The 23,806-nt window shown below is 44.9% G+C and overlaps 2 protein-coding genes and 1 long non-coding RNA gene across 3 annotated transcripts; 1 reads left to right on the top strand and 2 right to left on the bottom strand.

Annotated features, from left to right (window-relative positions):
* The first annotated feature begins 492 nt into the window (after positions 1-492).
* Positions 493-14,295, top strand: unm_sa1614 (un-named sa1614). The gene is made up of 28 exons (XM_076025116.1): positions 493-769; positions 4,107-4,179; positions 4,253-4,398; positions 4,874-4,948; positions 5,466-5,515; positions 5,774-5,903; positions 6,648-6,733; positions 6,826-6,901; positions 7,110-7,190; positions 7,280-7,377; positions 7,610-7,679; positions 7,907-7,994; positions 8,290-8,338; positions 8,465-8,637; positions 8,743-8,876; positions 9,081-9,172; positions 9,297-9,483; positions 9,670-9,755; positions 9,851-9,966; positions 10,605-10,672; positions 10,785-10,892; positions 11,552-11,816; positions 11,909-12,079; positions 12,158-12,221; positions 12,398-12,441; positions 12,813-12,967; positions 13,152-13,277; positions 13,477-14,295. Exons 1-28 carry the CDS (start codon positions 644-646, stop codon positions 13,549-13,551), a joined length of 3,012 nt encoding a protein of 1,003 aa, XP_075881231.1. The 5' UTR covers positions 493-643; the 3' UTR covers positions 13,552-14,295.
* LOC142887455 (uncharacterized) lies at positions 5,922-9,475 on the bottom strand. Its single transcript, XR_012926544.1, has 3 exons — positions 8,766-9,475; positions 8,304-8,666; positions 5,922-7,315 (listed from the first exon to the last, which is right to left on the bottom strand). It is a non-coding gene; the product is annotated as an uncharacterized LOC142887455 (long non-coding RNA).
* A 614-nt stretch (positions 14,296-14,909) lies between the features above and the next one.
* On the bottom strand, positions 14,910-23,806 carry st3gal8 (ST3 beta-galactoside alpha-2,3-sialyltransferase 8). Its single transcript, XM_076025117.1, has 8 exons — positions 23,373-23,806; positions 22,763-22,886; positions 22,545-22,683; positions 20,751-20,944; positions 20,254-20,433; positions 20,123-20,168; positions 19,579-19,698; positions 14,910-18,602 (listed from the first exon to the last, which is right to left on the bottom strand). Exons 1-8 carry the CDS (start codon positions 23,521-23,523, stop codon positions 18,435-18,437), a joined length of 1,122 nt encoding a protein of 373 aa, XP_075881232.1. The 5' UTR covers positions 23,524-23,806; the 3' UTR covers positions 14,910-18,434.

Below are 23,806 nucleotides of genomic sequence, written 5' to 3'. Positions count from 1 at the left end.
TTTATTTTTGTGTGTCTCCGCGATTGTGTGTGAGCGCACCGCTCAGCCACACCGCTCTTTGTCAGCCGGCACACACACACACACACACACACACACACACACACACACACACACGGGCGGGTTGAAGCGTTTTTTTTCTTCCTGTGACTGGAGCATCTACGCTGAGAGGCTCGCCGGCGTGTGTGTTTTTTTTTCTCTCTCTCCCCGCTTCCGGTTAGTTGTTGAACTGCCTGCTGCTGGATTTCATCGGGGTTTTGTTTGCCGGAAGAAGAAGGAGGAGAAGGAGAAGCAGCTGATGCTGCGGTGAAGTCACGCTGGCAGGCAGAGAGAGGGGGGGGAGAGAGAGCGGGTCTCGGTCACCCCTTAATGCCCATTTCTCCTCAGTGGAAGAGCGGAGGGGCCGCTGACGGAGCACTGATGGAGCTGCTGAACCTGGAACCGCCGTCCTTATTGTTCTCTACCCCGTTATAGTCGGCTGCCGGCTCTCGGAAGAAGAGGTTTCGGTGGGGTTAACGCCTGCTCTCCTCCGGTCTATTGTGTGTGTGTGTGTGTGTGTGTGGACCGGATCCGTCAGTCGGTGTTTCCTCCCACCACCACCACCAGCACCACCAGTCCCACCAGTCCGGTGTGTTCGCAAAGCAAAATGCCCGAGTGCGTGTCCGTGTCCGAATTTCTGCAGGAGGTCCAGGAGGACTGGAACTCCCCGACCACCTCCTCCTTCACCTCCAAGATGCTGAGCTGCAGGAACACCGTCTACCTGCTGGAGGAGGTCAGTGCCGTCACACAGGGTGCTGCTGTTGGCGGAGGTGGTCGTGGGCCAGCAGCTGCAGTATACATATAGACTTGACTGGTGGTCATCCATCATCTGGTTACTTTTATTGCATTATCATGGATAATTATCAATGATCATGTCCTGTGTATTCAGGTCTGGCTCACACTTCTATTGTGGCCAAAGATTCGCTTCCAGACCACCGCAAGCCTCCTTCTTTTACCCAGAGATTTCCACTGTTGCATCAACCTGCATGCTAGGGCAGTGCGATTAATCGATTATAAATCGAAATTGGATTTATTAGTCAAGATGTTGTTCAAAAAAAGGAAAATCTTAAAATCGATTTTCCCTTTTATTTCTTAAAGTGATGCTTGCTGAAAGACAGTTATGGTTGTCACTTTATCCACAGGGAGATTAATTTGTGTTTGGTTCTTAAGTTTTCACTTTATTCCCAAAAGTTGATCTTTGTTCTTGAAGAACCTGTTCATTTTCAAGTGAATTTTGGTGAAAGGGATTTTTTTTGTCCAAAATCGCCCAGCCCTACTGCATGCATAGAAGATCTCTTTTCCTTCTAAACCAGATCATATTTGAAGTTGTATGGAAAAACAATGACGTAGCCTACAAGGCTAGGTACCATTCTGGAGGTTCAACAGTTTATGTTGACTCACCAGAATATTTTCCTATACTGCATCTCATTATTGATCACTGACAATAATGGTGTGACTACACCTATGTACGTCAGCTTTCCGATCAATAATGTTAGCTGAACATGTATCATCCATCACAAACAGGCCTGAATACACAGACAAGCAAAATAACTAGAAAGCCGTCACTTAAATCTGCTGTGCTGCAAATGCAATGCAAAATGCCACGATCATTTCACAAATGATCACAACAAGTAGTATATATTTTTTTTATTTCAGCTAATATTGGTTTAGACAAATGTAAAAATCGCACTTCAATTGAAGGTGTTAATAGTTTAACGAGGCGGTTAAAATGTAGTCGCTAATGTAGCTGCTAATTGCGTTGACCTGTTTGGCTGGGAAGTTTCCCTGCTGCTACAATGTGGTGGTAGTGGTGGTGGTGGGAGGGGTGGCCTCAAAACAATCTCGCTCGCTCTCACACACACACACACACACACACACACACACACACACACAGACACACAGACACACACAGACACAGACACAAGCACACACACAGGGGTCAGTGACCCGAAGACGTCACACCCTTGGCTGGCCTGAAAACCTCCGACTCTGAGACACAAACTGCCCCCGTGTCCTATTTTTACCCCCAACAGAGTGGACATATGTTGGCACAGCAGTACATTAATCCTCATCAGTATTCATCAGTTATTGTTGATTCATGTGAATAAGAAGCAACCAGAGGAGGGATTATTAACGAGCATGGGAGTCCATGTGCAACCTGCTCACTGGCCACACAGTTTATCACGTGCACAGAAAGAAGTTGTTCATGTGTTTGGGAGCAGACAAAACAAAGCTAATATTTATAGAGAATGCACTGAATGGGAAGGAGTCTTATGCATTTTACAAACATATGTACATCCGGAGTGGCATAATTGATAACTAATTGTGTGTGTACAAAACATTTTTCCTGCTTTAAAATATATTAAAAAAAAATGCAATTGTGAGAAGACACAATCAAACACAGTCTAAACTAAAATAAGATGATGTCACTACAAAAAGACAAAGACAAATTTCAATTGTAGTCCAAATCACAGTGGTACAAGATAATAAAATATATCAGCAAGTAAAAGGAGAGACGATTGTGGGAAAACAGCAGGAAAAGTAAACTGACAGTGGCACTGAAGTTACACTGGGGGTGTAAAATATTACACAAAAAGTTAGTGTGTTAGTGTGTTGGGGTATATTTTTCCTCACAGAGAGGTTGTCCGAGTTGCTCATCAGTTCTCTCATTGAACTCAAAGCAAGACAAGCTTTCAAAGTGATCAATGGAAAGTTAACACCTCTGTTATATCAACCATAGATCCACTGGATGGAAGACCGCAAATATCCTTTTATATCAATGTACCGGCAGAAAAACCTGGTCTCTCTTTTAAGTGTTGATTTATTTTTTGAGAAAGGCTCCAAAGTGGAGAAATCAGGACTCGACTGCCACTGACATTTTAGCAGCTTTTCATTGTGACAGAAAACAGACAATAATTCCGATTAAACTGAACGTTGAAGGGAAAATGCTCTCAAACCGTAGTCAAGAATATGAACACCAGCATGACCTTCTGGCTGCAGCTGCTTCATGGGGACGTTCAGACCAATGAGACACGCACACAGGAACGTGGCTCTCTGTTGTCAGAGAACAAAACCGGGCCTCTGTGCTCGTGTGTAGAGTCAGCAGTTTAATTTAATTCTACTGCCTTCTGCCTCAACACACACACACACACACACACGGGCGCGCACTTAGACACACTCTCGCACACATGGCATGTAGCCTGTTTGTTGAATGCGGACGGAACATTAAGAGGCACAGGAGAAAGTGGTGCAGAGTTGACCAATATTTACTGTGACTAAGGTACTTTCCATTGACAAGTGCATCAACCATGCAAGCCCGTCTTCAGAAATAGCAGAATGTCTCTTTAACTGCGTGTCTCCCTAACTGTCATGCAGACCAGGTGAATTGCTCTTTCCTGCCACTACACTGTTATAATGATATCAGCTACCCGCGTAAAAAAAATTCAATTAATTGTGACTAATTTAATTTAATCGACAATTAATCGATAATCAATGAATTGTTAACATCCCTATTCCAAATAAAGTACCTATTGTTTTGACAATGAAATTCATATAGAACTATAACTCTATACTTTAGCTACACAGTTGCCATAGCTATTGATTTACAGCGCTTCACCATACCTAAGTTACTGCAACTGGCTGTACTTTTCCAGTAATGCAACTCAGCAGCCAGTTTCCAGTTAGCTGTGAATAGCAGTAAATTTGACCTGTTGGCTGTGGTTTTACTGCCCCTGCACAATATCAATGAGAAGGAACACAATAAAGACTTGTGCTTTTTTAACTTTTTGATTCAGCCATTGAAATGGCAATTGTTAACATCATGTTGCATTACAACAGGACACTGACAGCCTCAGAGATGAAAAATATTTTCAACAGGGAGTGTGAGTGTCTCCTATTAGTCCTGACTTCTGTTCAACATTTCCCCTTCAAAACGTGCCCATGCCAAACATGTACCCTAATTTTCTGTGATTACACACACCATGTCCCCCTCTGACTGTGTGTGTGTGTGTGTGTGTGTGTGTGTGTGTGTGTGTGTGTGTGTGTGTGTGTGTGTGTGTGTGTGTGTTCAGGCGCTGGATAGCGACCGACTGGTGTTGCAGAAGATGAGGAAAGCTGCCAAAGCCAAATACACATCAGGCCAAGGTGACAACACACACACACACACACGCACACACTCACACCGGCACAGAAACTGACCAGCTGTGTCCTCCGTCAGACCACGTCTCGCACCTGGAGCACTACATCAGTTCCATGGAGAAGCTGTCGGTCAACTGTCACTCCAACGGAGAGATGGAGGTGGGCTCGGCCTTCTGCCGGCTGGCCGACTTCTCCAGGGAGCTCGTCTCTCCCATGAAGAACCTGGTGAGTGGTCAGTAGGCGTGCTGTCAATGTAGGCCGGGGGTCAGAGGTCGCAGCATTGGCAGGCCCAAACAAATTTCAAAATCATTGTTTTTCTCCTCCGACTCGAGTATAGCAGTGATTCATTCATCCGTACCTATCAACTCTTGATATAGAGGAATTTAAACTGACCAAACTTGATTCGATTATAGACATGGTTTTCAGTTCAATAGTTACTAATGGACTTGGCTTGAAGTGCTTTGTCCGAATCACAGACCGGAGTAACTATTTTAGGAGGTTCATTTGAACAAATACAATTTAGATGTAAGCACTGGACTCCAAAAACAAATCGGAGCTTAACAGTTTAATCAGTAGCCTATAAAACCTTAGTATGTGGAGTCAGGACTAAAACCAAAGGAAACAAATATTCTAATAATTTCTTGCTGTGTGTGTGTGTGTGTGTGTGTGTGTGTGTGTGTGTGTGTGTGTGTGTGTACAGTTAAAGAGCATGCTCCACAACATAAACTTCTTCCTGGATTCGCTGGTGAAAGGAGACTTGAGGGAGGTGAAGGGGGTGAGGACCCTTTTTTTTTTACCCGCTGCTTTCACTTCAGCAATATGGTGCCTTTAAACTGTGTTCATCACGTGAGGGTGACCTGGTTATCATCTCGTCTCTGCCTCGTTCCCATTTAAAGATCGTGATGCAGGTATATATGTATACGGTCCGTCTGACTGCTGGCAAGCAATGCTGAGGATTTTATTCTTTTTTTTTTATTGTGTTAAGAAACACAAAACACGGCATTGGTTTCAGTCGTAGCGAGTGAGTATCAGTAGAATAACCAAGTCTGATTAAACATGCATATTTTACAATAAATCTAGTTAGTTGTAGTTATTTTCTGTCCCGTTCAATCTCTTCTGGTCTCTAACCTGCACCATGTCCTTTAACTTGATGATCATGACCATGTGTTTACGTCCTGCCATTGAGCCTCATAGGCGACATAGTTCCTCAACATTAAAATGCCTGTACAGTGTTACAAGTCTCCTCTGCACTCCCACCTTCTCTCTTAGACTGAGATTTGTTTTCTTTGTAGGACCTCAAGAAGCCTTTCGACAGAGCCTGGAGGGACTACGAGAGCAGATTGTGAGCTCTGATAACATCCTTTACTGTTTACTCTCGCATTAACTCTTCTTTCATGAGTGCCTCGTGCCTTCAGATATATTATTAATGTTTAGCATGGCCTGGATACTGAGCATGTGAGCATGTGATACTGAGCATGTGTACAGAGCAAGAGTCACTTCGGCCCATTTCAAGACTGGTTGGTTGTCTGCTTTTGTGTGCGTGTGTGTGTGTGTGTGTGTGTGCACGTGTGCGTGTGCGTGTGTTTGTGCGTCTTTGCAGTAAGCAGGTGGAGAAGGAGAAGAGGGAGTTGGCTCGTCAGTATGGGATGGTGAGGAACGAGGTTAGCGGAGGGGAGATTGCGGAGGAGCTGGAGAAGGAGAGGCGCTCCTTCCAACTGGGCATGTGTGAGGTCAGCGCTCCCACCACCCGACCCTTCACAAGCCCTTTTCCAAACCTTCCATCATCCCACCATTTCTCTGTTCAATCTTCTCCTTACTCTACAGTTTATCTTCCTCTTGCTCCTCATCTCATTCTACTGTAAAGATGTGTTGGGAGTGACTGAGACGGACCTTTAAAATGAGTAATGTGAGACTGTGTGATTTTTTTTTTTTTTTAATTTCCTGTAAAGTAACACTAGCCAGAATAATAATCTTGGTGCTGCAGGTGCTTTATGCATGTAGTGACTGAAGATAATTCAAACATCGCTTGAAGAGACAGACATGTTTTTGTGTGTGTTTTTTCTTTAATTCTGGATGATGGTCCAGTGATGAGGGAAAACAAAGCCATAGCAGGATGGCAACACCTCCAAACTCAGCTTTAAAACCATTAGCACCATCTGTTAATAAAGGTCCTATATTAGGGTTAGAATTAGACTTGCATTAAAATTAGGGTTAGGCTAGGGTTGGAGTTGGAGTTAGGGTTAGCTATAGGCTAGGGTTGGGGCTAGGGTTGGGTTAGGGTTGGGCTCGGGGTTGGAGTCGGGGTTACGGTTGAGGTTAGGCATAGCAATTAAGCTTAGGTTTGGGGTTGGATTTAGGTTTAGTTGTTAGGGTTGGGGTTAGGTATAGTAGTTAGGGTTAGTAGGTTTGCCCGACCCCAAGCCAACTCTAATCCCTGAAAGGTAAAATGACTCTCCATCCGTCTGTTTTCTCAGTATCTCATCAAAGTCAATGAGATCAAGACAAAGAGGGGCGTCGACTTGCTGCAGAACTTCATCAAATACTACCACAGTCACAACAAGTGAGCACATAAAACAAACACGCTCACATGAGGTCAGTAATTCATATGAGGCTACTTCCAGAAATGGTGTGTGTGTGTGTGTGTATGTGCAGTTTCTTGCAGGAGTGTGTATCCACCACTCAGAAGCTGAAGCAGTACATGGAGGAGCTAAACGGATCCCTGTTAACGGTAAGTTCTGTCTTTTATGAAATTTTCAGCCTATTGGGGGCGCTATTTGGCCAAGTTAATCATTATAACGGGTTACGCTACATTTCAGAGTTCTAAACATTAAAACAATAAAACATGTAGGATGGTGAGGATTGACAAGATCATTTCAGCCCAACGTCGTAAAAGCATTTGCAGAGCATCACTGTGTCGAGCGTCTGTGCGTCTGCAGGTGAAGCAGCGTCAGGAGGAGGAGAAGAAACATCTGGTCGCTCTGAGAGACCAGCTGAGGCCGGTGGTCCACACGGAGCAGGTCAGTGGCACCAAAACACCCGCACGGAGCAGCTTCCCACATTTGTTGTGCATTAGCAGGTGGTTAGTGACTGTGTTGCTCCTCTGTAGGACACTCTACCCAAGCAGGTTTACTCCATGCATCAGCTGATGGGAGACAAGCAGTACGGGACGGAGAGATCAGGGTTCCTCTACAAGAAGAGTGACGGGTAAAAATTGTTTTGGTTCTCCCTGATGCATCTGTGATATCGTGCTAAGAATTACTCTGAAGTCACCAAGTGCAATTTCTTTTAAATATGATTTCCATGCGAATACCTAAGGGCAATATTTGAAATTATGTAAACATTTAAAGGTGTCCAAAAACCTTTTTCCTACCACTGTGCCACACAACATCTGTCACTCTTGCTGACAGAAAATTGAACCAAACCATGTTTCTTTTAGGCTGAGAAAAATGTGGCAGAAGAGGAAATGTTCCGTTCACAACTGTTACCTGACCATCGCACACGCCACTGTGAGTCTGTGCATTCACTCAACCAAGCCATTATTTCTTTACCGAAATGTTTTACAATCGTTGCAACAATATGCGTGTGCTACACAAAATGCTTTTTGCATTAGTATGACATCATTTCTCTCCATCTCTGCAATGTCATCTCTGAACAACTTCCACTGGGGGGCACTGCAGAGACACCACAACGTGACATTGTTTTTTTCTTTTCTTGTTCCTCGTCTTTCATGCAGCCGAACAAACCTCCAACCAGACTGAACCTGCTCACCTGCCAGGTTAAACCCAGTGTGGAAGACAAGAAGTGCTTTGACCTCATCTCTCGTACGACGCACACAAACAAACACATGAGCCATGCCAACCCCTTCCCAAGTATAATTACAGATCTGGCATTTATTCCACCAATCATTTTGTTTAGCCACAACACAAAATTTTTCACAGGACGCAAACCTAAATTTCATAAACTTAAATTTTGAAAGCAAAATGTCCTTCCTAAGAAGCCACTTATCAACAAGAAGTTTCATAATTTCATTTGATGTGAACAAACCCCTTTGCAACACTTTCAAGCAGTCAGATGGGTGCAAACACACAAGATGCAACTAACATTTTTGTCCCGCAGATAATCGAACTTACCACTTTCTGGCTGAAGACGAAGCTGAATGTGTAGCGTGAGTCCAACGTCCGTTTGCTGTCACTTTGAGCAGAGCACGTCAGTGCTTTTCTCCTTCATTCCAGCTCATCACAGAAACGTAGAGTGTTAAAAGTGTGTTTTTCTTCCCTGTGTGTGAGTGCAGGTGGATCTCGGTGCTTAGCAACAGTAAACAGGAGGCTCTGAATGTAGCTCTGGATGGGAAGAGGCGAGGGGGAGGAGGTGCGGAGAGCAGCGTGGACGAGCTGGCCCGGGCCATCACCGAGGACATCAGGCGGATGCCCGGGAACAACAACTGCTGTGACTGTGGAGCTCCAGGTGACACCACGCTCGCCGATTTGTTCTGTCTGCGGGAGAGAAAGAAGAGAAAGAGTCTCTAATTTGAAGGGTCAATGTTCAAAGCTGCTTTCACTTTTGCGTCAGATCCCGAGTGGTTGTCCACCAACCTGGGCATCCTGACCTGCATCGAGTGTTCGGGGATCCACAGGGAGATGGGGGTCCACGTCTCGAGGATTCAGTCTCTGAGCCTGGACAGTCTGGGAACCTCAGACCTGCTGGTACTTTCAGTTAGAGGATAAACTGACCCCCCAGCTGGCTACCTTCATCCAGTAGACAACAGCACGGTTTAGTGTTTGGTCGAGCAGTTTCCATTTGCCACGTCTGACCCAGTGTTTGTTTTCCCACCGGCCTTATCTTTGAATGTGACCGTGAAGTTTCTTTCTCTGCTGCTAGCCGACACGTCTGTCTCCTCTCGATTCCAGCTGGCCAGGAACGTCGGCAACATGGGTTTTAATGACATTTTAGAGGCAAACCTGCTGAGTCCGTCGCTGAAGCCCTCACAGCACAGCAACATGTGAGAAAGATAAAAAAAAACAAACACAAGAATGTTAAAGCCGTCTTCACCTTGTTTGCATGTAATTTTGATACCATATCGCGGTGTGTGTGTGTGTGTGTGTGTGTGTGCACGTGCCCTCCAGGCCAGAGCGCAAGGACTTTATTTTATCAAAATACCAAGACGCCAATTTCGTGAGGAGGAAGTACAGCTCCACTGCAGCGCTGCGACTAGGCCTGCAGGAGGCGACCAAGAGCTGTGACATCTATGGGCTGCTGCAGCTCTACGCACAGAGGGCGGAGCTCAGCCAGCCGCTGCACACACACATACAGGTAAAAACAAAATATATTGAGAAAAAAAAAACAATATGTATATATATGTATATATGTATATTTGTGTGTACAAAAATATACATATATAAACATATACGCACACACATATATGTATATATATATATACATATTCAAACAAGTAAATCTTTAACGCACACACACTCAGCATCGTTTCCATGCCAACAGGAGAAAGGTGAGACGGCGCTCCATCTCGCTGTCCTATTGGCTGACAGAACGTCGCTGCACATCCTGGACTTCCTAGCTCAGAACTGGTCAGTTTCTGTTGCGTTTCGACGCCACTCGCTCACCAGCAAGGGCGCGTCCTCCGCGTCTCACCTTCGCGCCGCCTGTGCCTCTTTGTCTCCAGCGCCAACGTGGACATGCAGACATGCTCAGGAAACACAGCGCTGCACTACAGCTGCCTGCACAACAAGAGCGACTGCGTGAGGCTGCTGCTGAGGGCCAGGGCCAACACACAAATCAGTAATGACAACTGCGCACACACACACGTGCACACAAAAACAATCAAAGGTTAGGTGTGTAACATTTGGAGATTTTAAAGAAGGAACAGCGACATCAAGTGGTTACATTTCAGATTGCAGGGTCCCTACCCTTACTGAGCTTGCCAGTGAACTACAGTGGACTGCACACCCAAACCTGGATACCTTGTCAACCTTCTTCTTCGTTGGTTTATTTGAAGACATGAACAGTCACACTAATTAAGAAACATGCTGTCAGGCAGCTGGATCTTCCACAACAGGCTTCCTTCGAAATATGGCTGTGCAAGATGGCAGCTAACTGGCAGCAAGACCCTTTAGCTATACGTATATCCTTAAAAGAAAACCCTTCTAAGAGTAGGAAAACTGTTATTGTACTGCGATTGTACAATTTTATTATTGTATTTATTGGCAGTATATTAAGCTCTTACCAGTATGAAAATTGTAAATCAAGCCAAATATTACACACTGGACCTTTAAATCAGGTTGGAGTAGCAGCTGACTTAGGCTCTAGATTAGTTGAGGTCACAGTTACGCTGTACGCTAAAACATTTGTAATTATTACCACATGTCGTCTGCGTGTAACCTCAGAGCATCGTGTCAGTCATGTGACTGTTCCAACAGAGAACGAACTGGGAGAGAGCGCCCTGGATGTGAGCCGCAAGCTGAAGCACCTTGACTGCGAGGCGCTGGTGAGCTCACACACTTTGGCTCTTTGTTGTGTCACGTGACTGTTAATGAAGGTTTGACACTATGCTTGTGTGTATGTGTGTGTTTTGTATGTGTATGCGCACGCACACGCAGCTGCAACAAGCCCAGTCCAACCAATTTGACCATCACGTCCATGTGGAGTACGAGTGGCGTCTCCGTCGGGATGACCTCTACGACAGCGACGACGACTATGAGGAGAAGGTAACAAGACCCGCATTCTCCTTATTTGTCTTTCGGTTTTAGAAAAAGCTTACTATTGTTGAAAATCAAAGCATAAATTATCATCAGTACTTTTAAGTTATTATTTTTAGTAAAAATGTTTGGGTTTGGTAATACAACAGATTGACATGCAATTAATGGCAATGTTATTTTTTCACTTTCACTTTCCACATATATTTTGTATATAAGCCTGTGTGTGCAGACTATGTGCAGAGTATGGATTGTCTTATATTTTATATATAAGTGGATATATTCTAATATTAGGTAGTAACAATGTTTTATATTATGTTAGTTAGGCCAAAAATTATCGACATATACACACATGTATATATATATATATATATATATATATATATATATACATATATGTATATATATATATACATATATATATGTATAGCTCGGGACTAAGCGGGTATGGAAAATGAATGAATGAATGAATGATGTATATATATATATATATATATATAATTTTATTTTTATATATATTTATATATATATATATATACACATACATATATTTGTACACATATATGTGTGTACATATATATTGTATGATATTGTATGTGTAATTGTATGTGAACATATACATATACAATATATACAATATATAAATCTCAACACCCCTACTTTCGTTTCAGAATGGTCCAGTGAAGAAGGAGCGCTTCTCCTCTTCCTCGTCCTCCTCCTTCACGTCATCCTTCTCCTTCTCCTCCCGTCCCTTCAACTTCAATCCGCCCACCGCCTCCTCCAGCACCTTGTCCTCCTCCTCCGGGGGTCTGCTCAGCGTGGGCCGGAGGCTCGCCATGGCCATGGAGCTCCACAGCCGCCCCGCCGGCTCCGCCTCCAGCCCCCCACCTCCGCCGCCGTCCTCGCCTGCACCCCCCCTGCCCCCGAGGGTCAGAGGTCAGCTCCGCTTCTGGAATGAAAAAATAAAAGCAGATAAAGTTAGATTTGTAGTGCTCAGACGTCTCACAGCATCTCACGCCGTCCTCCAGTTCCCAACGTTCCTCCGCCGCCGCCCCCTGCTGGTGGGGAGGGAGCCGATGAATACGAGGAGGACGGGGAGGTTTTCTTCTCGCACACAGGACACAAAAAGTCCTCTTCTTTCTTCGCCCCTCCCATCGCCGTCCGACACGTGAGGAGCTGCTCTGAGTCTAGCAAGAACGGTGAGATTTCAGACTCTCTGCAGCAGGTGCGTCCAACTGCTAAAGAGTCAAACCGGCCTCTGAATTCTGTGTGTGCAGACTATGGGTTGCCAACCAGCCCCAGGATCTACAGAAGTCCAGACTCCTCCTTCAAGAAGTGTGTGTGAGTACATGAGTACACTTTAAATTAGTCTTTCCTCAAATTGAATCAAATTCCTGAGAGTGTGTAGCACGGAGCTCTACTGACCTCTTGTGGGTCAAAGCGTGAACTTAAATCCTGGACATGGAAAACAAATTCATTTTTTTCTCCTCCTGCTTCTGTCTTCTCTCCACCTGCAGGCCATCTTCTCCTCTTGGCTCGTTGGCTGAACGACCGGAACGAGGTATTTCCTGTCAGGAAACATCATTTTGTCTTTCTGTTCCAAGTCTGGGAGATGCATTGCTCATATATTTTTACAGATGGATGGAAGCTCATGGTGTGGAGTTAGGAAAAACTTCAACCTGCTGGGGAACAGATGACAGGCACAATTCATTCTGTCATTGTAGTCTGTCTTTACAGCACTAAACGTGAAATAAATTGCATTTCCAGGAGAAAATACAGTTACTTACTTTTCAGAAAAGTCACGTAGTCTTCAACGGCTAGACGAGACAGCAGTGAGATGATTTCCTCTTCCAAGTGGCCAACTTTTGGTCATCTCTGATTTGAATTATTCTGGGATAAAACATTTTAGATTTTGTTTTTTTGTTCTCTGAGGTTTTCGGAGAGCTGACAGTGAAGGTGGCTCCTCCCACTTCACGTACCCAGCCAGTAAAGGCCCGCCAAATGGCTCGCCCACCAGTCAGCGTTCGCAGAGCTTTGAGTGTGACAGACGTGGCCCCGCGCCCCAACCGCTCCCTCGCAGATCATTGGTGAGATCTTCAATCTGCAACAGAAATTTAGCGTAGAAGTAAAAGTCGTTAAAGCAGGAGCTCAAGTAATAATAATAATGTTATTTGCCAGAAAAGTACTATATTATTAGACATATACCTAATAGCAAGTTTTATCAAGGTATTTTTAACCGTTTTGTTTTTTTTATTTTAAATGTCCCTTTAGCCTCGAGGTGCAACGACCCGTCGGGTGGAGGCGCTCTACGACTGCCAGGCCGACCATCACGACGAGCTGAGCTTCGCAGAGGGGCAGGTACTGGTGGTCCTGGGTCAGGAGGACAGTGATTGGTGGGTAAGTATCAAACCGTTCATCCCTCTCTGACTCTCTAAAACTTCTATGTTCTTTATTTTAGCAAGACTAGGAGTATTACCAGTCACAAACTGCTTATTTTTTAAATGAAATAACAAATAACCTTAAAGTTTATTCATTGGGTAATGTTAATGTGTGTGTGTGTGTGTGTGTGTGTGTGTGTGTGTGTGTGTGTGTGCAGCATGGCTACATAGAGGATGAACCGGAGCAGAGGGGTTTGTTTCCGTCCTCCTTCGTCCAGCTGCTGTCGGACTGAGGTGAAGAGGAGCAGGCCTTCGTCCTCGGCCGTGTTCACACAGAGGCCTCAGAAGAATTCTGGAGCCCGAGGAGGAAAACAAGAGGGGGACCAGACCAGCGCCGTGGACCGTACCCGACCTTCAGGACCACCCGACCTTTCCTACGAAGCAAGTTCAACTCACCCAGGATGTATTTCACTTTGTCGGCTTCACTTCACCTCACGATCGCACCGAAGCAGCCACACATAGGCGGTGATCAACTCAGTGAATCCACGCAGGGTTTGCCAAACGAACACAGAAGAGGCGGCGTTTGCAGAATGTGATTGCAGAAATGGACAGAACCTGCAGAAGCAGCGGCAGAGCGGCTCACTTCACGAATGAGAAGCAGACTGTTGAGTGTAAACAAGTATGATTTCAAGCGAACCGCCACCTGTGGTGCTGAAAACCCGGAGTTTATCCCAAAGTTACCTCGCCAAATCTCGAATCCTGCTTCGTAGCCAAGGCCTCTGGTCCACGTCCCCTCCAGATGACCAGACCACCAGCATCCTGTGCCTTCTGTTGCCATGGAAACGTTACAGGCCCGCCCAGACCCGGGACGTGTGACGACGTTGCCATGGACACGACGCAGCACAGCCGGTCACGTCTGACGACTGGCAAGACTCTTGAAAACATTTCAGTGATTTATTTATTGCCACATATCAGCGTAAAAAAAAAAAAAAAAAAAAAAAAAAACTTTTATGAAACACAGAGAAACAGACAACAAAGCACAACACTTCAGTATGAAACAATCCTCTGGACTTTTGTATTTTAAAGTTGAATTAAGTTTAATTTAAAGAAACATATTTTTTGTTGTCGTCGTTGTTGATATCGGTAGTTAGACGTCACCGCACACAAGCCACAGTTGTCCCATTTTAGGCCCCACTACCTTCAAGGGGCAGGGGCACACGTATAGCGGGAACTGTAAACCAAAGGATAATATAGGCTTGGATGTAGGAGTGAAGTGGTGGAGCCTGAAATGGGAGCCAGCTGGTGTTTCTGCTGCCTTATATATCACCAGATGCCAATGCTTCAGCTAGCAGGTAGCCACAGTGACGGAGTGTTTCCTCCACTTCCAAACAAAGGCTCACTTTAATATTGTTCAAACTTTTAACAGCACAGCACAAATTTTCTTCAAACTTGTAACCTAAGTAAAAAACGTTGTTACAACATCATACGATAAAAATATAACTTAAAAAAAAAGAAAAGGAAACTGTGTTTTTTGTTACTGTGGCAGCTAAAAAAATTTTTTTTCCAAAAACGAAAGTCCTCATTTAGGCGTGATCGTGTCAACATTGACCTCTAGAGTTTTTGAATGAAAAGAACAAACAACAACCGCTGATTTCATTTTCATATATTTTTTATTAAATTCAAACAGACAGCTGGATTTATGTTGTTGGTGAGTGATCACAGTGCTTCATTTGTTTGCATGACATTTGTGAACGAATAAATGAACGGATGATCCGGTTTGTTAAGTGAAGCTGAAATTTCCGCCTCCTTCCAGTTAAAGCACGATGGCGATTAAAGCTGTGACAACAGGACAATCACGTGCACGCATTTGTCTTATTTGGTTAGTGTGTATTTTTTTTGCTGTGCTCCCAAATCAAATTGCACGTTTTAGTTTGCAAAACTGGCAGCAGGCGCTTCATTTGATTTAATTTGTAGTTCTTTAGTCAAACTATTTAATTATTCCCAGACTGCTGCACAGCTAACAAAATAAAATAACAGGAGCACAACTTTGGATTTCTGCGCACACCTATGTTATTTTGAAGATCGGTGCAAGACACCAGACCGCTGCTGCTTAGTCATTTAGTGGCTCGACTTTTCTCATAAACTGTAATATTTCCCCCTCAGGAAATCTTCCTGGAGGAGCCAGGAAAGTCTGAGAACCCCGGCAGTTGAATGAAAAGTGTACATAAAAAAAAAAACAGCAGATGTTTATGATTAAACATGACTAAAAAAATGTGTCAGCAACCAGCTTCTGCAAGAGACTGGAAAGTGCAACTTGGAAGCGCAAGATGTGCGAATAAAACGGCAGCAGCCCCCAGATAATGACTCAGCATATGTGATTTAATCCAGGGAGGCCTGGGTCTGCTTCAAACACAGGAGCAGCTGTTGGAAATGTTTCAGGCACCGTCAGACAGTCCTCAAGCCACTGACAGTTTCTCTCCCTCGGGTGGGGGGAGGGGGGTTGGGAGGGAAGTTACGAGTCATTTCCTCCCCGACTTAAAGACACAGAGCTCCTGGCCCCAGTTCAAGGAGTGGGTGGCGGTGGGGCGCGGCCAGGAGAGGATGACTTGGACCGTTTCCCTGCCAGCCACCGTAGACAACTGTAAACATTTCTTTATGCTTTCAGACAAAACACCTGAAGAAAAACTGGTTTCTCCTTTTGCAGCCACAAGCAAGTTGGTCCGAAGCTGACGGAGCAGTTTCACACGAGGCAGGGTCGGGTCTGAATCACGATGCGGGTCAACAACAACCGCTGAGGTTAACCTCCTTGTTTTTTTTGAGTCATACTACTGAATGCAACAGCACAAGGTGAGGCTGCATCAACAAGACTGACCAATAATGATCATAAAAAAAGAAAGTGTGATGACAGTAAAGACGGGAAAAGATGACGATGCAGATGAGGTAAAAGTCCCTCAGAAAGACAAATCAAAAACAAAAAATGTATCTAACGAATGACTGGGCAGAAACACAGATGATTTATCAGAATTTCTTGAATCTTGTGAACTTTACAATTTTTATCAGCAATTTCTTCCCCCAACACTGTGCTAAGGACAGGGTCATCTGGGGGCAGAGGATTCGCGGCGGCGACCCTGAATTGAGCAGCCATGAGGCTATTGGCCTCCACCTTTATCACAGAGAAATTATGAGAAAAATTCTCAAGACAATGTGTGTGTGTGTGTGTGTCTGTATGTATGTATGTATGTATGTATGTATATATAGTTGCTAGCCTATTTATTAACAGGCTAGCAGATATACCATTCACATTCACTAGCGAACTCGGCTTAACGATAATGACATACTGTATACATATATACATATATGTAGTTAAGTTAGGAGAAAAGTAAAAGAAAAATCAATGTGAGCATCTTATATAAGACTGTTTTAATAGTGGAACTGGAGCAGCAGCGTCTGTTTTTTAAATTCGGACCACTGACACGGAAACTTTACGAAGCCGAGCGACGCCAGGTTGGGGCGTAATACAGTTGCGGGGCCAAAAGTCTACGGCGCCTTTCCAGCACTTGGAATATAACAGCGCCATGGCGAAGAGCGAGCTAGCTACTTCCAGGAAAGCATGGGAATGGAACTAGCACTGGAGCGGTGGAGTAATCGCTCTCACTGCTCCACATATTAAGGGGGGAGGGGAATAAAAAAAATCGCTACTCGAAAACAGAAAGTTCAGCGAGGAGAGAAACCCGCGCAGCTCCGTGTGACGACACTCAAGACTCAGACTCGATGTGCCCGCGTGTGAAAAGCCTCCGACAAAGTCGAGGGAAACTCGAACGAACGTTACGACAGCTTGATTGACAATCAGCAAGTTTTTATGTACATTCACAGTGCAGGCGTCAACGGCCCTCCACGGGAAGTGCAGCAGCTGAGCGACTCCTCCGCTGCCTGTTCGGCGGGTCAGCACCTCTTCATCTACGCGGTCGGTTATTATCGGCATTTTTCTTCTTCTTTTGGTTGCACACTGCCCAACACACGGTTTCACTGTTTGTTAAAAGTCGTGCATCCTTACAGTCAACACCATCACTCAGGCAGCCATGTGATAACAAACTTAAAATTTCTTCTGCAGTACAGCAATCGCATGTCCCATTACTGGTTCCTCATCAATATACATGTGGATTTGCTCATCCAAAAACAAACAAACAAACAAACAAACAAACAAACAAACAAAAAAAACCCAACAACTCTCAACTCAATATTATTTTACGTGCTTTTTACGGCAACTATTTTTTTTACGCATGTATTTTATGTCTATAAAATAAGGAAATAAGGAAAGTGTGATTTATTTGAGCCAACATTGATTGACTTTGTGCACTCGGGTTGCTAATCACATGTTATTTAGATAATTGTACAGCACTTTGGTCAGCTGAGATTGTTTTGAACGTGCTACTCTGACTTGAGTTCAACAAACTCTGACTTGGGTGGAGGAATACCGGGCTGCAAAACTTCATTAAAATACTTTTTTGGAGTTTGTAAAAAAAACAACAAAAAAAACAACATACATGGATGGATTACTGATATTTAAATATATATCTTGCTGGAAGAAGAAGCAGCAATTTGGCAATTTGCTGTTTTCTTTAAGGCAAAGTGCTTTCATTGGAAAAAAAACAGTGTGTTTTCCCTGTGTGACCTACAGAAGGGCAATTTAAATAATAATAACAACAATAATAATCATTAAAAATAGTGATAAAACATATGTGGTTTCCCCCCTGCTCAGAGCACATTCTGTGTGGTTTATGCGCGCAGTCGCAGACGGCAGGACGGTATCTCTGCTCCAGCAGTGGACGGAGCCGGACGGGATTCAGAGCTTCTCGGTTCCAAGGACATGCAGTTGAGGACAAGAGGTTCTGGATTTGGACTCTTTGGACTCCTCGAGGCTCTTTTCCACAGGTGATCGCGACTACAAGAGTTTAACCCTTTCCAAAAGGAAAAAAATGAATTTGCTTTCCAGGTTTAGCTCGTGCGCGGCCTTCGCGAAACGACGATCCGACTCGTCCGGAATACGTTTGAACTGGCACTCTCAGCTACGTCTTGGTCTCAGAAGTGTTGAACAATCCGTTGGTCAGATTCAGAAGGTCACTTTGGAGCTAAAGTCAGTTGGTCAGTCGGTCGGTGGGGTCACAGTGGTGGGCGCTCACAGGCGCAGGCTGATCTTGCCCTCCTTGGCCAGCCGGTGGATGACCTGCGTCTCAAAGTCGGCGTTGTGGACGCCCGTCTTCCTGAAGGCCCCTGCGTAGCGGTTCTCCTCCCAGTAGTGGTGCCAGTTGCCCTGCTGGTCGGCGCCGTAGCCAAACACAGACACCTGGACACAGACAGCAGTTTGAGGCGCCGCCCACCAACAAGTTATCAGGGCGGCCGCATCCCATAATGAACGATGCACCGGAGATTAGAGCACATGGAGAGTCTACAGTGGGGGTGTCAAACTCAAATCCACAGTTGGGGTCAAAATGTAAAACTTGGGCGAAGTTGCAGGCCAACATTGATATTTATTGAAAAATTCTTCCTCCAAATAGAACAGTGAACTTTTTTACATGAACAAAAACAAGTTTTGCTTCAACCTGAATATGGAAAAAGCTGAATCTTCATACTATACAATAAATAACTTCATATTGCACACATCCAAAATTGAACTTGAAACTAAAAAACACATCGAAATTAATCAAATGTAAATAAAAATTGTATACCTCTTTTTTATTTACAGCCTTCTGATTTAAATTAAACAGTAACCCTTTCCCACAGGCTGATAATATATTGAAAAATAAACTAATGAACAAATCATAATATCCCTCAATAATGTTCAACCATTCAAGCCCAGGCCTTGGAGTAGCAAGAAAAAGTGCATAAAGAAAATGTTAATTATAGTCTGTTAAAGTCAATAGTCTGCCAGAATACCAACAGAGCATTCTGGGATTTGTAGTATTAGTGGTACTTGTACTGTATAACACTGACGGGGCAGCTCGAGTAGTGATTTTGTATTGACTCACAGGCCAAATATAATTACACTGTAGGCCAAATTTGGCCCGTGGGCCATAGTTTGACACCTATTATCTACAGCACTAAACCTTCACGTGACTTTTTGACTTTTGTGGGTTGTTTTGTGATTTTGTGTTAGTGCATGTTGATCTGTTGATCTTTTTAACATTCATTGTTTCATGTGGGAGCTGCGGATGAAATATAGCTTCCCTGCTAATTCCGGCGTATTTTCACTACTTCTTGTGTGTACTATTCATTAATATGCACGGTCACGTCTAATTGAATAAGTCCCTAAATGAACCCACCTGGTCGCAGATGTGCAGTGCAAAGACGATGGCCAGCATGCCGGTGGAAGGGTAGCGGCCATGGTGCTCGGTCCAGCGGTCACTCACGTACTTGAAGAACACCGGGTTCACCACCAGGACCTGAGCGCACGCAAGAGACATGTTGTTACTGCAGCAACGGGCTTAATAGGTTACTGTTCCGCGGCCGAATTAACGCAGTTCACCGAAGAGGCGAAATGGCGCGATTCGTTTACAGTTTTTTCCAGAACTTATTTAGTTCTTTGACACGGTCACATGATGTGATGCATGTAGAGTTTATAGCTAATGTCTTTACCAGATTAAAGAGAGTTCTCTACTCTTGCAGGAGAGGGATAACTGTCCGAAGGTTGTCCTGCAGAATATGAATTTTGCTATTTCTATTTCAGGAGCTTCTTAATCCATGATCTTTAGAGCTTGATTATAAGGGGCGCAAATGTCTTCATTTTTGAGGTCAACTGAACATTTTATGTAAAAACCTTCAAACATTCTGCAAGTGCAACGTGTCCAATTGCAGGATTCATCTCACCTTGTCTTTATCAGCCTCAACTCGTTCTTTCACCCTCATGTACGTCCTGAAAACAAACACACACACATGATGCTTCTCAAGTTGCTCCTGCTGCAGAGCAGCTATCTTCTCTCTGAGTGTTGTGGTCGTACATCTTGACGGTGCCGGTGGAGAGGGCGCTGGTCAGCCACTCCAGGTCTCTGAGTTTGAAGGGCAGCAGCACGAGGCCGACGCCGGGCGCCACGTCCACCGCGCTCTCCGGGTAGAGGAAGTGATGCGTCGTCCTGTTGCCGACGTCTTTTTCAAAGCCTTTGGTGATGGCCTTGTTCATCCTGCGAGGAGGAGGAAGAGGATGAGGAGGGTGACGAGGAGAGCGATGGGAAGGGAGGATGCAGAGGTAGAAAGACTGCATACAAATACTTTGTCACTGTACTTAAGTAGATTTTTAAGTGGTGTCTGTACTTTACTTGAGTATTTCTTCTTCTGATGACTTCTTACTTTTACTCCCTACATTTGTACTGAAATATCTGTATTTTCTACTTCTTATGCTGGAAAAACAAGTTTGTTACTTTTGTGTTTTAAGACACACATTCTGTTAAAAGCTACATATTACTCATTATAGCTGTTGTTGCTTGAAGTGGGTACGTACCGGAGGACGGAGTCGTGGGAGTCGATCAGCTTGCCGTTGCTGGACCACCGCAGCTTGCCGGAGTTGCCGACGACGGCACAGCTGCGGCAGCGGGAGGGGAGGGGCTTGAAGTCTCCGGCCGGCGAGGAAATGACCTCAAACATCTTGGACAAGACCCCCTCGATGGACTGGTCGTTACCGGACCGCTGGAGGCCCTGTGGGGAGGAGGAGCAGCAGCAGCAGCAGCAGGTGTTAGACAGATTTAAGTCCCAGGATTTTTTTCCCTTATCATGAAGTTGTGACCCAATTGAATTGTGTGTCCTGCTAAATAAATGCCCAACATTTTCTTGATAAATACATAATTATTTTGCCGGTGAAGCTTCTCAGTCATCCAGGTCATCTTAAGAAGCAGGGCTAAGTTAGGGACTTGTTCTTGCCATCTTAAAGATCTTCAAGATGGCAAGAACAAGTCTTGCCATATTGAAGATCTTGACATGTTTGATGTTCAGGTTTGCTCGACAACGACAATGACAAAATGAAATAAAAGCTCTTTAAAACAAACAGACTCCCCACTTCAGGACAAACACACTACCAACACTTAGTCATTTTTTTGCAATTTAATTTCCCAAATTAAGTCAAAATTGTTGTATCACTATTAGAGAACTAACAGTAAGGAGTTGAATGTACTGTATGTGCGCAGCGTTGCTCTTCTTTGTCTTAAGAGAAATTTCACACATCCATCTTGTCGCCCTCTATGCACAGTTTTAGCAGCCTCCACACTGTTTACCGTGAGCCCTCGTCCAACGCCAGACCCATAAAGCAGAATTCCTCCGCTCTCCCTCCTGGCCATCCCCCTTTAATCTACTAATGGTTTCTGCAGGAAGCAGCGCAATCTATAAACGCTGCGGAGAGACTCAGACGGGGCAGACAGCTTCGACTTTTCTCTAAATTTAAATTCCTACACGGAAGCCATACTCTGTGGCCCAGAGTATTTATTTCTCTCATCTCACATTTACTTCATAAGACGACCGAATGGTTTCCGGACGATACACTATAATACCGTTTCCTGATTCTGCAGATGTACTTTGGCAGCTATTTATTTTGTTACGCTGATTACGGACTTGCGCTGCAGTTGAATCAAGACAAACTATTTCCATCGCTGCAATACTTCTGGAACCACCCAATAAACATATCTAAATTGAGGCCCTCCTTAACTTTTAAACACAACCTGTCAGTTTCATATGCAAGTGTCTGTTTACTAGCCTGAGGCAAACGTCTTTTAATTGACTCCAGACAGAGCACAACTAAGCTGCCAGGCCTTCAAGAGGTACGATAGAAGATCACATTACTCCTATTCACCATTAGGCTCAGGCCGATATTATTGAAAATTGCGATATTCAATATTAATGAATATTGCGATATTTCCTGTCAGATGCAACATTTGTCCACAATAGCAATCATTGAACAGTAGTTACTAAAAAACAGTTATTTTTATTGTCAAAGGAAAATGGTGACCCAAATAATTTAAATGAAGCCAGATGTCATCTTTGCTGCGAGCAGGTGTTGATGACGCAGGGTGACACCACAAATCACTCAGTGGGTGCACTGTGTTTGTTAGTTTTTTTTGGTCCAAAGAATAAAGTACATAACTAAATACATACTACAAACTTGAAAACACTAGAAAACAGGTGGAAAACTGGTGGTGTGCAAAATTTGACAGTGCTAACAAATTCTGAACCATCCATCCATCCATCCATCCATCCATCCATCAATACCCGCTTACTTAATTTAAGCAGCACTACTTCCTGTCCTTACCAGCCACCATGCCAGTGCTTCAGGATCGAAGCTGTTGTTGGATTTGTGAAGGACGGGCTGCTGTTTGGGGTCGTAGCGTTGGCTGAACCACTGGGAGCCCGTCGGGTCCGAGACGCAGGATTCGGAGCAGCCGCAGGACCTGACAGAGAACGAGGCGCTTCAGTCAGACAGAGAAGAAAGCAGGGGCTTGTGGGATGCGGCGCAGCCCGCTTGCATACTTGCGGCTTTTCTGCGAGGTTTCCGCCGCGTTGGCTTCCCGGTCCGGTCGGACGCCGTGGGGATCGCTGAGCGTACTGGGTGGGCCATCGACGACGGCAGCGTGATGCACTGTGGACATGAGAACTGCAAAGAAAAGAGTGGACGTGAGCAGTGCATCATGGAAGCTCTGGGATAAAGTAAGCACCTCTGTCTGGGACAGGCTTGGGCAAGAATAGCTCAGGGACCAAACGCGGCCTACTAAGCTTTTTACTCCAGCCCGCTGAACTTGAAGAAATTATATTAATAGTAAGTAAGTCATAAAATAGCTGTATTTCATCCATTTTTTCAGTGTTTTAAGAGTCATTTCAATAAAGAGCTAAATACCGTACGGCTTCAAAGACACTGATTTTGTTGGAACTTTTCTTTGACATCAAAGTACATGTTTTCTACACATCCCATAATGTGTTTTTTCTCCTATGAGGTGGGTCACCAAAACACTCCATCCATCAGCTCCTGCTCCGGCGAACCCGTTGTGGCCCACCCGTCAAAACATTTGCCCACCCCTGGTCTGGGTTCATAACTCCTTGTGACCTTTCAAAGTGCTCAAACTTGAAACGACCGGCGTCTCACCCGTGTCCTGTCCCGCGGGCGTGGTCCAGACGACAGGCAGGGGGATGGACAGAGGCAGGAAGGTTCTCCTCTGGATGCTCTGACTGGCCAGCATGAGGAAGAGGATGCCGGCGATGAGCACGGCAGCGCACAGCTTCCTCCGTAGCAACATGGCTGGACGGGCGGCGGCGGCAGCGACAGCGACGACCAGACAGCGGGGGGAGGAGGGCGGGCTCAGCTCTCAATTAACTGCCCAGCCAGCCAATAGCAACAACGTCGACATATCCGGGCTGTTGTCATCTGGACCCTCCCGTCTCTGCTGCCGGCGCTCCAAGCCGCTTCATTCCCATGGGGCCTGTGAGTGAGCGATGCCGTGGTGGTGCCAGCGCTGCTTCCAGACTGCAGGGGCACTTCTTCTTACAACTGCACCCGGATCACACACAGAGACGACGTCA

The sequence above is a fragment of the Nelusetta ayraudi genome, unplaced genomic scaffold, assembly GCF_046127955.1.
Source record: "Nelusetta ayraudi isolate G7.1 ecotype Tasmania unplaced genomic scaffold, CSIRO-AGI_Nayr_v1 ptg000017l, whole genome shotgun sequence".
Lineage (NCBI taxonomy): Eukaryota > Metazoa > Chordata > Actinopteri > Tetraodontiformes > Monacanthidae > Nelusetta > Nelusetta ayraudi.
This window is presented reverse-complemented; position numbering and strand designations above follow the sequence as displayed.

Bases quoted from the DNA above. Each gene is read 5' to 3' on its own strand.
- st3gal8 (XM_076025117.1), bottom strand. From the start codon at position 23,523: ATGTTGCTACGGAGGAAGCTGTGCGCTGCCGTGCTCATCGCCGGCATC. The intron at 22,887-23,372 runs GTGAGACGCCGG...TTTTCTTTGCAG, and splicing joins GCCCGCGGGACAGGACACGG to TTCTCATGTCCACAGTGCAT. The intron at 20,434-20,750 runs GTACGTACCCAC...TCCTCCTCGCAG, and splicing joins TCCCACGACTCCGTCCTCCG to GATGAACAAGGCCATCACCA.
- unm_sa1614 (XM_076025116.1), top strand. From the start codon at position 644: ATGCCCGAGTGCGTGTCCGTGTCCGAATTTCTGCAGGAGGTCCAGGAG. The intron at 4,180-4,252 runs GTGACAACACAC...GTCCTCCGTCAG, and splicing joins CAAATACACATCAGGCCAAG to ACCACGTCTCGCACCTGGAG. The intron at 10,893-11,551 runs GTAACAAGACCC...CTTTCGTTTCAG, and splicing joins ACGACGACTATGAGGAGAAG to AATGGTCCAGTGAAGAAGGA.